Source organism: Carettochelys insculpta, chromosome 17 (assembly GCF_033958435.1).
Source record: "Carettochelys insculpta isolate YL-2023 chromosome 17, ASM3395843v1, whole genome shotgun sequence".
Lineage (NCBI taxonomy): Eukaryota > Metazoa > Chordata > Testudines > Carettochelyidae > Carettochelys > Carettochelys insculpta.
The window spans coordinates 17,878,365-17,891,124 of NC_134153.1; the positions used below are offsets into that span (position 1 = coordinate 17,878,365).

The 12,760-nt window shown below is 44.4% G+C and overlaps 1 protein-coding gene across 7 annotated transcripts in view; it reads left to right on the forward strand.

Moving 5' to 3' along the window:
- NFATC2 (nuclear factor of activated T cells 2) overlaps positions 1–12,760 on the forward strand; it is a 134,179-nt gene that overhangs the window by 14,304 nt on the left and 107,115 nt on the right. For 2 of the 7 annotated variants that reach the window (XM_075011610.1, XM_075011615.1), the window contains exons 2-3: positions 8,638–9,670; positions 12,185–12,353. In XM_075011610.1, coding sequence (XP_074867711.1) covers positions 8,638–9,670; positions 12,185–12,353 — 1,202 coding nt within the window. Of the gene's footprint in view, positions 1–8,532; positions 9,671–12,184; positions 12,354–12,760 lie in introns of those variants that run through there. The other 5 variants (XM_075011613.1, XM_075011614.1, XM_075011611.1 and 2 more) reach the window with 3 other exon arrangements.

A 12,760-nucleotide genomic window follows, 5' to 3' on the forward strand; every position in this document is an offset into this window, starting at 1 on the left:
ATTGGAGGCATGTTCAGAGCATGGGGGCAGTGTGAGAGGAGATAAAATAGGTAGCAAGTACGGCACAATTAGCATGGTAGATTTTTTTTTTTTAGTTGCTGTATTCCTAGGCACAAACAATGTAATAGAAGAAGGATGGTTAATATAATCTCAAGTTCATTTTACATTCACAATATCTTAGGTTCAATACAATTTCAGAGTTGCTAAAGTAAGTCAGTGACTGAGGGCAATTATTTTGATGAAAACCCTATTTCAGTTCTTCAGATTCTTGTTTTTTCATTCATCTCTTTCGTGTAGAGGCTAGCGCTGAGTAGTCTGTAGTGGGAAACTCCACAGGATATTATAGTATGTGGGTGGGTGCAGAAAACTTCAGCTTTTCAACCACACTAATGGTGAGCATTGTATGCCTGTAAAAATATGCAACTTCCTTCTAGACCCTGCTTTCCCCAGAGCTGAATGACTAGAAGCCGTAAGTACTCTCCATCTTGGGAACCAACAAAATGAAAATAATTAACATAAAATCACAACTAAGTATTAGTACTGTAATCTGGACAACATTCCTCGCCTTTGAAAAAAACCTGTAAGCAATCCGTGTGCACCAGTCACCTTTAATATACTAATGATTAGCACATTTTTAGAATGAAGCAGAAAATTTAGAGAAAGAGGTTTAATCCATATGTCAAACTGGTTCTAGTTTAAGGTGTTTGGCTTTGAGAGATTTTGGCCACATCTCAATAGGAACAGGGAGGTCTTTTTAAGGTTTAGATTCAAAACACAACCAAAACCATAGGAGTATCTTTGGAGCCTAGTTTTGAATCCAGTTTGTACATTGAGACATCTAGCTATGAGAATCTGGTTTTGCCTTATAGATTAAGATGCTCGACCCACTTCTCCTGGCCCACACTATAAGAAGTCACCATAAGCATGCCAGAGAGGATACATTTTTTGGCAAGGAAACAAATGTCAATTTCAGGTGTTAGGATTGGAGCCTGAGGAAAATTTGTTTTAGACAAATGAACTCACCCCTACCCCGCTGTAACTTGACAGTGTCCCTTTAAGCTTTTGCCTTAAAATTAGTATCTATATTACAATCTGTTGCCATGGAAAAGATAGTAACAGCCTCACTGAAAGCACCATGTAGTCTCTGTGCTTACGTGTGTCTGACACAACAGGAGCACGAGTTGCTAAAATAATAACAGAGAATTAAGGGTAAATAAAAATCCAGCAGTCAACATTATTAATATTAAATTTTCACCTCTAAGTCAGGTGCTTATGCAGGCAGGAAGGAGTCTAGCAAAAAGGTGTTTCTTTCCACCTTTTCACTTTGATCTTGAGGTTTTCATTAGCGATCTTCTACTGATGGTATTGGAATTAGAAATGCCAGCTATTAACAGGCTGGACGGAGAGGTCTGCTTAGAGAAACAGACTTCTGAAAAGAGGGCTGTTTAAGGTATGAGCATTAAGTTTTCCCTTGGTAACCAAAGAGGGGTGTAATATTTTTTTTTTATGCCCTTGCGGAAGCACTTTATCAGTGCTTCGAGGGCTGCGTAAGGTTGCTGCCTTGATATTTATCTCATTTTGAAAGCTGACTTTGAGAGATGTCCTCCTCTGTTGCTCAGAGACAGGGTCTGCTTGAAACTTGAATTTCATCCAAATAAAGATCGCCATATATAATTTTTTTAGCTGAGAGGCTACAATTCTCATAAACCTTTCTCTTTCTCAGAAAGAAACTTCCTATATGAGTGGGTCACACCAACCTTTCTGTGCCATTTCATATATCTCATTGGATGTTGCTGAGTACCGGCTACTGTGGAATACAAAATGCTAGACTAGATAGACTTGCTCTGATCCTGTATGACAATTCCTATGTTCCTGTATTCTGGAATTGGATGTGGTCTTTCTTTGCTATCCAACAATTTGTTGATGATTAGTTGAGATCCATTAATACTGAGGCTTTAGAATGGGGTGCCTTCTCTGTAGAGTCATCTGAGACCCATAAAAATGTCTTTTCCCTTTATAAAATGATGGAGGACAAATTCTGCCCTACGTTATAAGCAAGTGCCATTAACAATGATGCAAGCTGGGGTGTCCATCCAAGCAGTTCCCAATCTTTTCGAGACGTGGACCCATTTTGACAATGTGACTCTCTCAGCTCCTTCCCAACACCCCTGCTTCCAGGCTTAAACCCCTCTCAGCCCTCCCCTTCCCCCCACCCCGGCTGAAACCCCTCTCAGCTAGGGTTGCCAGAGTTTTTGGAAGACTTATGCAGGGTCAGGCAGCCCCACACATGGGATCCCCAGCTAGGCCTGCCTGTTCTGCTTAAGATTTTGAAAAAACTGAAATGTGGGGGAGGGGCGGAGACCCCACATCCCCATGGTTGAGAACTGTCTGTGGTGCAGAGCCCTGGCCAGGAGCACCAGCAGCAGGATCCCCAGCTGTGGGAGTGGGGGCAAGGAGGGAGCCCACAGCACTGCATCTGGGAGCCGGCTGAGATGTGGAGCCCTGGCCAGCAGTGCCAGCTGTGGGATCGCTGGCCAGGGGAGGGCAGGAGGACCCTGCAGCTGGGAGCGGGCAGGGGCGCAAAGCTCTGGCTGTCTCTGAGCTCCTCCCAGCCTCGGCCTCATTCCCAGGCTTAAACCCCTCTCAGCCCTCCTACCTACCTCACACAACTTCCATGCGCTGCCGCTGCTGCCCTCCACAGCTCCTTCACTGGGCTGCCACCGCCGCCTCCTCTGTGTGGTTCCCCCCAGCTCTCCTAGTCCCTTTTCCCACCTTCAGCTCTGGCATTTCCCTGCCCTACCACACTGAAATGGGACTCAGTCTAATTGGTTGAATGGTCAGATCCCTCCTGATGGCCATTAAACCAATTAAATTGAGTTCCGTTTCAGCATGGTGAGGCAGGGCAGGGACAAGGAACCGAAGGAGTGAGCAGCAGTAGAACCACAAAGGGCTGCTTTAAGAGCCACCTATGGCTCGGAGCTGCCCAGCCGGCAACCCTTACCAAATCTAATAACCCATGTTTGGGTCACAACCCCTAGGTTGGGACTCTCTGGTCTGTCTGAAGGCAGCAGTTGGCTGTTGAGCACAAACATTTTGCTAAGGCTTTGAAAGGCCTGTGAAACATGTTCAGTGTAGTGATAATCTTGTACACAAATTTAAAGGAACACTGACAAAGTTGATAAGTCAAATGTAGAACCTGGCTTCTTTTGTTTTCAGTCTCCCTTACTTTCTTCCAGTCTGTGCCTGGCCAAAAATCTTTTATACTGTTGTTATTAAAAGAGAAAATATCCGCACCCCAGTCCTAGTGAATAGCCCGACAAATAAACAAACCAGTATGCACAGCCAAGTGTTCAGCAGCAGCTCTGTAATAAAGGGACCAATACATGCATGCAGTGGAGCAATGCACGTTTCAATAAGGAAACAAACTTTGACTCTACTCTTCCAAATTGTGTAAGTAACAGAAGAAAGGGCTTGAAAGTTCTGCCACTTCTCTCCTGCCACTTGTCTTTTTCTTGCCCAGCCAGTACCATCGATGCCTCTTTGTCTCCATAGCACAACTGATTACACCCCTCTCTTTGCTGCACAGGCTCCCCCATTTATCACCCAGTGCATCTGTGTCAAGTTGGATGGTCAGCCACAGGGAGAATTTCTGCCCTCTGCTCTGCACCTAGATTTCCTGGCCCAACTATGCATTGGCTACACTTCTCTCATCTCCTGGAGGGGCAGGGCACAGCTTGAGGGCCATCTGGCTAAACCGTCCCCCCGGGTTCTCTCTCGGTGTTTGGGCTGCTCTGCACTTTTGTTGGTGCCTGTGGCTGCAGAGGGAAAGTGGCTGGGCAGGTCACTCTAGTTCTCTGCCCACCATGTGGAGAAGCAACCTCACTTCCCCTCTTAGAGGCAGGAGCCTGCCATTGTTTACAAAAACAAACGCCTGTGGCACTCAAGCAGCGGGAGCTGGGATGTTGGCTGGGTTTATTCCTTCCTGGAACAGATTCCAAAACTCTTGACCATGATATGTCTCCTAATTAAGGGCCCATCCTGCTTCCACTGAAGTTAAAGGCAAAACTCTCCCTCCCCCTATTTCAGTGCAAACCAAATTGGACCCTAAAGAAAGTGATTTAAATTTAAAGCAAGAATTACTGCTCCACACTGACCTGCTCTTCTTCCTTCCTTCTGCAAAGTCACAATGCTGCATTTGTAACATCACAGCCATTTCTATGGCAACAGACTGTGATGTCACAAACACACGGGTTGTAGCCATACCACCTCAGACAGTGATTTCATTGCAGCTAAGCCTAGCAGAGTTGACATTTGGATGGGAGAACTCCAAGAAAAACTTAGGCACTGCAGGAAGTTAGGCAGATGATTCAGTGAGCAGCAGCCTTCTCTGTGAGTCAGAACTGAGCCAATATACTATGGTGGTGCTAAAGAGCTCTCTGTGCTGCTGGAGGTGCTCTCTGTTGCAGGAGATGTAATACTGAGGTCTTGGCTATTTTTCAATCAGTCAAGATCCTCTGACTTTTTGTTCCCCCCCAAGAGCAGAGATGTTCTGCTTAGTTTCTTGATCAGATGCCAGTGATGTGCCTGTTCTATCAGTAACTTACCATGCAGCTTACATAAAGATGGGTTTTATTGTCATTGTGTGTAGTGTTGTTGACCCAGAATGCCAGCCAGATTTATGTGGTGGGTGAGTGATCTGTATACACAGTCTACAGAGACCTTGGAATGTCTGAGGATGAGAATGCGCTATTTGAACATACGGTCACGTTGTTGTTTGTTGCTGGGCATGGGAGCAGGGATGTGAATTCTCCTGCTTGGCCTGACAGAAGAAGTATCTGGCCAGAGCGAAGTGACTTCGGAAATATTTTGTAATTTAATAATGAGCAAAGTGATTTTAGAATGATAATCACCACAACAATTTTATTGCATTAACATTTCTTTAACATTTGTTCATGTGTGAATTTGTCATTAAACCAGTAGCTCAGTTTAAAACATGTGAAGGAGTGAGGGTTGTTAGCAGCAGCAACTCTGAGAACTCCATGTATGGTTTCTTAATTTCCCTCATGCCCCCCATGGGCACATCCACATCCACACTCTCATTCTGGGAAATGGCACCATTTAACAAACATAACAAAGGATCTGAGGCCAATAATTATAGTGCTTCCCCTTTGTACACCTCATCTAGCTGTCTGTGGCATTCATAATGTGCCCGTGTGACATTGCTATATCTGATAGGGGCCATAGTTGATCTGGGAACTGAAACATGCAATCATTTTACTGTTCCCTGTGTGACACTGATCAGCCTGGAGAACTGTTCTGTGATCAGTGACAACGCAGAAATTTAAGTTACTATTGTGTGGAGATCATGTCCTGGTCTGGTTGGGGGAGAGGGGTCTGATTTTGCTCTCATGTACGTCAGTGTCGATCAGGAATGATTCCACTGAAATAAAGACTGGGTAATTTTGCATGATGGGGAAGGGGCATATTACTGTTGTACGGTAAGGGATGGATAGGATCACTCTCTGGGGTTGGGTGCCACAGAACTTGAATGATCTGCATGACAGTCTGTTTCCCAAATGGATACCAAAGATTTGATATTTGAGATCACCAATATCAAAATGTATCCTGCTCAAGATTAGTTACTTCTGATGGGGCGAGGGATAGCTCAGTGGTTAGATCATTGGCCTTGTGGATCCAGGGTTGTGCATTCAATCCTTGAAAGGTCTGGGGCAGGTTAGATTTAAAAAAAAAAAAAATCTGTCAGAGATGGTGACAGGTCCTGCTGTGTGAGTGGTCTTTTCCAGCTCTGTGAGATATGTATATCTCCATGTTTTAATCCCCATACACAGCCATTTGATGTGGTGAAATGAGGCAACTGCTAATAGAAGCCTGAAGAAATCTGCAAGCGAGACTTTGAGAGTTGTCTGTGGCTCTGTAAAATAAAAATTCAGTGCCTTTTTTTTGAGCCATAGAAGATAAGGAGAAAATAACCCACAAAAAATTTTCTATTTAAATGCATCATCCCAGAGGCAGTGCAGAACACAAAGCTGAAATAGCCCAAATTAGTGGCTTTTGGTATTTTGGAGTGGGCTTTTCTTGTGTTGTCATAAATAAGTGTCATTTAATCAAGCACTAAGGGCGTTTGATTTTGTTTTTTCACTTGGAAAGTGATCTGGGGAAGTAGGGGAAGCATGAGTTTATTTTGATAAGAAAAGATTGAGTTGAAATGGGAAAGTCAACAGTTTTGAAATCCTTCAGGCTTTCAATGCAAACTGCCATTGAATGAATTAATTAATTCTCTTTTTATCAGGAAAAAACACTAAATAGTGCAAAATAACCCCTAAAATAAAATGGGATATTGTGTGTGTATGAGCGTGAGCAAACGTTTCATGGAAAAATATTCACTTTTTTTATAAGAAGCACAGTTGGTACCTCCCGAGCAATATTCCCACTGCTCTTTTCCATCCATATGCAGATTTCTTTCCCACCAATCATGGAATACATTTTTTATATGCACGGAGGCATGTGCGAATGTATGCTACCAATAGAAACAAAAACTGAGCTGTGGGTCTCTGCTAATCAGCTGGGTGGCATTTGAGACTTCTGAGTGGCTGCACAAGCGCACAGCTAACATGGAACGCTGCTCCCAAGTGACATACGTACTGCTGGTCTCTTGCTTGGAGTGCTGTTTGAGAATCGGTGCATCTACACTTACCGAAAGATCAATGTGGTGGTGGTCAGTCTTTGATTTAGCACCCCCGAGGGAGGCCAGGCTAAATCAAACCAGCAGGGCTCCATCATCCTCCCCGGTCATGAGGAGCAAGAGAAGTCAATGGGAGAGTTTCTCCCATCGACCCCCTACTGTGGGACATTAGTGGGAAATTTTGATATTGATTTCAAAGGCAGCAGAGTGGAGACTGTGGCTTGCAGACACCGCTCTCAAATAGAGCGGGATGCTCAGTCCGTGTTCTTAGATGATTGTAGGCTTTGGCCTGCTATGTGACTTGTATAAGCAAAAGCTGTAAGGTTGAACCGTAACATCTGCTGAACCATATACTCCTTATTCAGACAAAATGCTTGTTGACTTGACATCAAGAAATAATTGGCTTGAATAAGAAATAGGTTGGCTTTCCTATACATATTTAATTTTTAAATACTAACTGTATAATGCATTTTCTGACTACTTGTTTGAGACTTATTGAATGGCTTGTTGAGCTAATATGAAGCTAAAGAGTCTGCCACTCCAAATTATTCAGCGAGCCATGCTTTGTGAGGTAATTCCTTTTATTGGGCCATCTGTTGGTTGAAGGGGCAAGTCTTGGAACTCCACAGAGCTCTTCTTCAGGCCTGGAAGAAGGTAATCGGAATGCCACAGCTAAACATAAGGTGGGACAGATTGTGAAGCAATAAACCACTGAACATGAACCGAGCAATTAACACTTCTTCAGTCACAGGACCAAAAGGGCTGCTTAAGTTGCAAATGGTTGTGATGAGCCATAAAGCCCATGTCTCTCAGTCCCTCATTTTTAGTGTCAGGTTAGCAGGCCTGCTGATGGGGGCGGTGCGAAGGGGCAAATGAATGGGGACCCTGTGTTTCAAAAGGGCCTGAAGCTTCCAGCCGCTGCTACTGTGGCAGCAGTAGTGGCCGGTTGCTCGGAGACCCTTTGAAATGCTGTGTGAGCATCACTCCACTGCTCCACATGGATTCTGAGGGCTGCAGGGGGTTGGGTGTGGGGAGGGGGAAGGGAGGCAGCACTTTGCTCCAGGTGGTGCTAAGGTCTAGCTGCCCTTGGCTTCACCCCTTTTTGGGGGTATGAAGCTGGGCGCCCCTACACCTTGCCCCCCACGCCTGCGGTGGCTATTGGCCCTGCTGCAGGTTAGGTATGAAATGACTAATCAGTCCTCATTCTCAAAGGTACAGTTGATACTGGGATGCTCTGGTCACATTTTCGAGCTCAAATAAGAGCTCTGAGAAATTCAAAAGCTTGTCTCTTCCCCACCAGCAGAAGTTGGTTTGATAACAGAAATTAGCTCACCTATCTTGTCTCTCTCCTGTACTGGGACCAGCAAAGCTACAATATGGCAAACAGAATTAATTGGCAATTGTAATATTTGTGTTGATCTTTATTTTTACTTTGCATATAAGAAATTAGAAAACTATTTTTTTTATCTTTTGGTTTTATTCAGTCCCTTTGGGTTCTGGTTTTGGGACATGTTAGGTCTCAGTCCAGTTCCTGGCAGAGGAAATGAGACAAAAATCACATCACCACAATTGGCACTAATTTGTACCCTGTTGGCAGCATTAGCAGAGAGGCCAAAGGTTAAACAGGCACAGAAAATGGACTACTGCTGTTTCACCCCCACAGGTGTCAGAGCTCAGGTAGCAGTAGATTGGCAGGACAGTGTGGAGAAGTTTGCAGTGTTATTGTCCGTCCTGCGCCTGTTCTGAGGATTTAAGCTTCCTGAGCTGTTAATCCAGTACCTTTCACATGCATAAACTGCTGTAAAAATAGTTTAATAAAACTACTATTCACTTAATAGCAGATCACATCCATTTTATCAATATGCATTTTTTAATCCATTATTGCTCAGCTTCTGTAGTAGTCTGTAGTCTTAAAGAGACCCTTCTTTTTCCAGAAGAACCGACTCCATCACATAAAACCAACAGCCCACCCTCTGGAATTACATACCCTCATGATGATGTCTTGGACTATGGCCTCAAGCCATACAGCCCCCTGGCTTTTCCTAGTCTTTCTGCAGATCACATGGGCAGATATGGACAGCCAGATAGCATAGGGTCAAAATGCAACTTGGACCCTGTAAAGTCTGGGGCCTCTGCTTTGAGCCCTAGGATTGAGATCACTCCATCCCATGAACTGATTTATTCAGGGGTTCCCTTCCGCAGCAGAGACACAGATCTTTTGGTAGAACATCTGTCCAACTCAGCCACCGCTAGCCCAAGGTTTACACTGCCTGTCCCTGGCTTTGAGGCCTACAGAGAACCGCTGTGTTTGAGCCCTGCTAGTAGCGGCTCATCTGCAAGTTTCATTTCAGAGACAAATTTATCTCCTTACACATCACCGTGTGTTTCACCAAATAATGGTCCTAGTGATGACCTTTGTCCACAGTTTCAAAACATCCCTACTCGTTATTCCCCTAGAACCTCGCCAATAATGTCACCACGAACAAGCATCACGGAGGATACCTGCTTGGGATCACATTCACCATCACCCCGTCCCAACTCAAGGTCTTCATCACCAGGTGCAAAACGGAGGTACTCTTGCACCGAGCTCTGCAACACTCAGCCGCCTTCCGCTTCTCCACGACAGTCAAGGACCCCCTCTCCACAAGCCTCTCCTCACGTCCCTTTGAGAGAAGACAACTCTTTGGTCACTTACACCCAGTTGCCCAGCTCTTCTACTCTCATGGATGCTATGAACAACCTTAGCACGGATCCTCCCTGTGGCGTTCCCACGAAAATTTGGAAGACCAGCCCTGATCCCCCATCGGTGCCTTCCCACAAAAACAGCATTCCATGTCACGTCTTTCAGACCGTTGACTATCTTGGGCCCTGCGATCAGGAAGACAGGAGAAACTCGGCACCGGAATCTATTTTGTTAGTACCTCCATCATGGTCAAAGCAACTGGTGCCTGCAATACCCATCTGCAGGTATGTTGTACTTTTCACATTTGTATATTTTCACTGGCCAGGCTTAGTCATTGACCCTATCTATCCCCAGGCCCACCAATACATCTGAGATTCTTCACTGATATGCTGCATTGCTGTAAAGAGAGAGACTTTATCAGTGGAAGCACTGTACGTAATTTATTCAGTGCCACTGGCATGCTTCAAACACAAATAGTTCCCCTCCCAAGTCATTTTCAATCCCAGTCCTGCAGTATGATTCACCTGTCTTGATCCTTGTGTGAAGTGCCTTTGCATCAGATCATGCTGTAGGATTGGTACCCCAATATTCAGTGATGCATTTGGAAATTATGGACTCACTCCTTTATGGTACCAAATGCTCTTGAGTCCCACTGATGTGACTCTAGTGGGAAACAAAGCTCCTCAGCAGTCCAGACACTTGGACCTAGAGTGATTTAACCCATTAGTCTCTAGGATCAGTAACCACAGATCTAATGCAAAATGTATAGGAGATTAAATTCTGTTGGTTGTCTGATCAGAGGAGTCTTTGCTGAAGTTTATGTCAATGAGGTAATAGTTGGTTAAGATCCATTGCCAGCACTGAACGTATTTTCTCTTTCCGTAACTTTATGATACGAGATTTTCCTGTACTTTAATGACAGGAAAATGTAGTATCTGGTAAGAAACCTTAGCATTTTATTGCTGTTTTTTGGGCTTTATTATCTTTATTTTCATGTATGAGAAACGTCACTTGGTTCTTTTAATATAACCAAAAACAAACAACCCCCACCCACCCACACAGTTTACGCAACTGTTAAGTAAGTGGAGATTTATTATTTCACAGAAAATGATCAAAATCTAAGGTGCATAGCCAAGATCAGATATAAGTGCGCACGCTCAGAGTATTTTATTAGGAAGCTATCATGTCTCTGCAGGGAGTGTGGCGTACAGAAAGATTTGCTAATCATGGATTTTAATTGTATACAAGGTGAAGTCCTGACCCCACTGAAGTTAATGGAAAAATTTCCAGTGGCTTCAGTGGAGCCAGGGGGTCATCCCCAGTACCTTAGCTCTAGGGAGAGGAAAAGCTTACAAGTACTTTTCTGAGTACCTGGTGTGAGCGGTGCTCTGAGAGCTCTCGCCTGATGTTTGAGATTGACTACACGGTCTACATGACAATGCAGCAGGGGCAGCGCTATAAAATGGGCAGGGTAGATGTACCCTCTAGATGTGGAATCTGCTAGAATCTTTCCATGCATTTTCCACAGTATTTCAAGAAACTACTGGGAAATTTCAGTCCCACAGCATAAACCTTCTCTATTTAACATAGAGCAGTTTAGAGATGGTAGGATCAGGCCCAAGGTTTCTCTTTTATTACTGAAACAGGTTGTCAAGTGTTTTGAGCACAGCATATGACTACAGATTCTTCTTTATTGAGCACATGCAGTGACCCATTGTTTGGAAGCTAATATATTATTTCCTAAATATACACACAGGTAATCCAGTTACACTGGTTTATGTAAGGCAGTTGCCCGTCATTCATTATTTCACAGATAGATGGGGTGGGGAGCAGCTTTTGTGGGCCCCCAGGCAAGGTGGGGGGGCAAGATCTGTGCCCCCGGAAGGAGCAGAGCCTCAGGTGGAAGGGGCAGAGCTTGGCCAGCCAGCCCGTCGTGCTGCCTGGACTGCAATGCTAGCTCCCGCCTCCAGCCCTCAGTGCTGTGCAGAGCAGCGTTCTGTCAATAATTTAAAGGGCATAAGACTTTCATCGCAGCTGCCTGCGATGAAACCCTTTGGATTGCCAGGCCCCATGGGCAAGGGGTTAGATAAGCTGAAGGCAGTACAAGTTGAACATCTGTAATCCAGAATTTTCTCATCTGGCAACATTTGTAAGGCAGCATGATTTTAGATAGCTGGAAGACCACTTATCATGGGTGTAGCCAAGGTTCCCGTGGTCCCATAAAGTTTTTGTTTTGTTTTGTTTTTTAACAGGCACCAGTCCTGGCTTTCAGTGTTCTGTGCTGTGATTTAGCTTTAATTCACCCCTTAAATATCTTCTAAGAGCCCAGTAAGCAGTGGAAGTGTCGGTAATGCCGCTAGACAATATTGGCCTCCCACAGTTCAGCAAATTCCCTTGTTCGGCACGAATCTGATCCCAAGGGTGTCAGATGAGAGGTTCAACCTGTACATTAATATTAATTTCATGTAGTGTCTCACATCTTTGCTCTTAATGTTGACTGAACACATTCACATACACAATGCAAAGGCTATTAAGACAGTGAATGGGACTTCCTCTACCAGCTAATTTGGTTCCATTCATAAACTTGTGCAGGACATAAGTATACACTTTTAGCATCTTCCTTGAGTCCTGTCACTACAAATGAATGGGGCTCGTAATTGCTGGTCTGCTTACATCTCTTCAGTTCACACACAAGCGAGTTGTCCTCTCCTGTTAAGTTATTACAGGTTAGCTGGTTTGCCAGCATCACACCTACACCTCAGAAAGTTTTTCAAACTGCCTGATCTTTCCCTGTCCAGTGTACCTGTTGCATCCCTCCCACCTCTGGAGTGGCCGCTCTCCAGTCAGTCTGGCTCTTACGAATTGCGCATTGAAGTGCAGCCAAAACCTCACCATCGGGCGCACTACGAGACAGAGGGGAGTCGAGGGGCAGTCAAAGCACCAACAGGGAGCCATCCTGTGGTCCAGGTAAGAGATTTTAAAATTAATGATGTGCAGGTGGTTGAGGTTGGGCAGCTGGGAAACATGTGAATTCATTTTTAAAAAGCTTATGTGAAGATAATCCTACGGCGGGACAAGTGCGAACATAAATGAAAAGCAGTAACATGTTTGCACTCACCAGCATGCAGGAAGTCTCTGAAGCTGAGGGATGTTGATTTTCAGAAAGTTTGGAGATTAATTAACAAAATGTTCAGTGGCTCAGCTGACGTTTATATCAACTTTTATGTACTAGAAGTCACATTAAAACTCTCCTCTCCGTATCCTTAGATACCCAACCATTCCTATTTTGAGTTTGCAAACTTAATTCTCACAACAACCTTTCTATTTGTGTCACTTCAGGCCTTTTGCAATTGTTACTATTTTGTGAAATAATT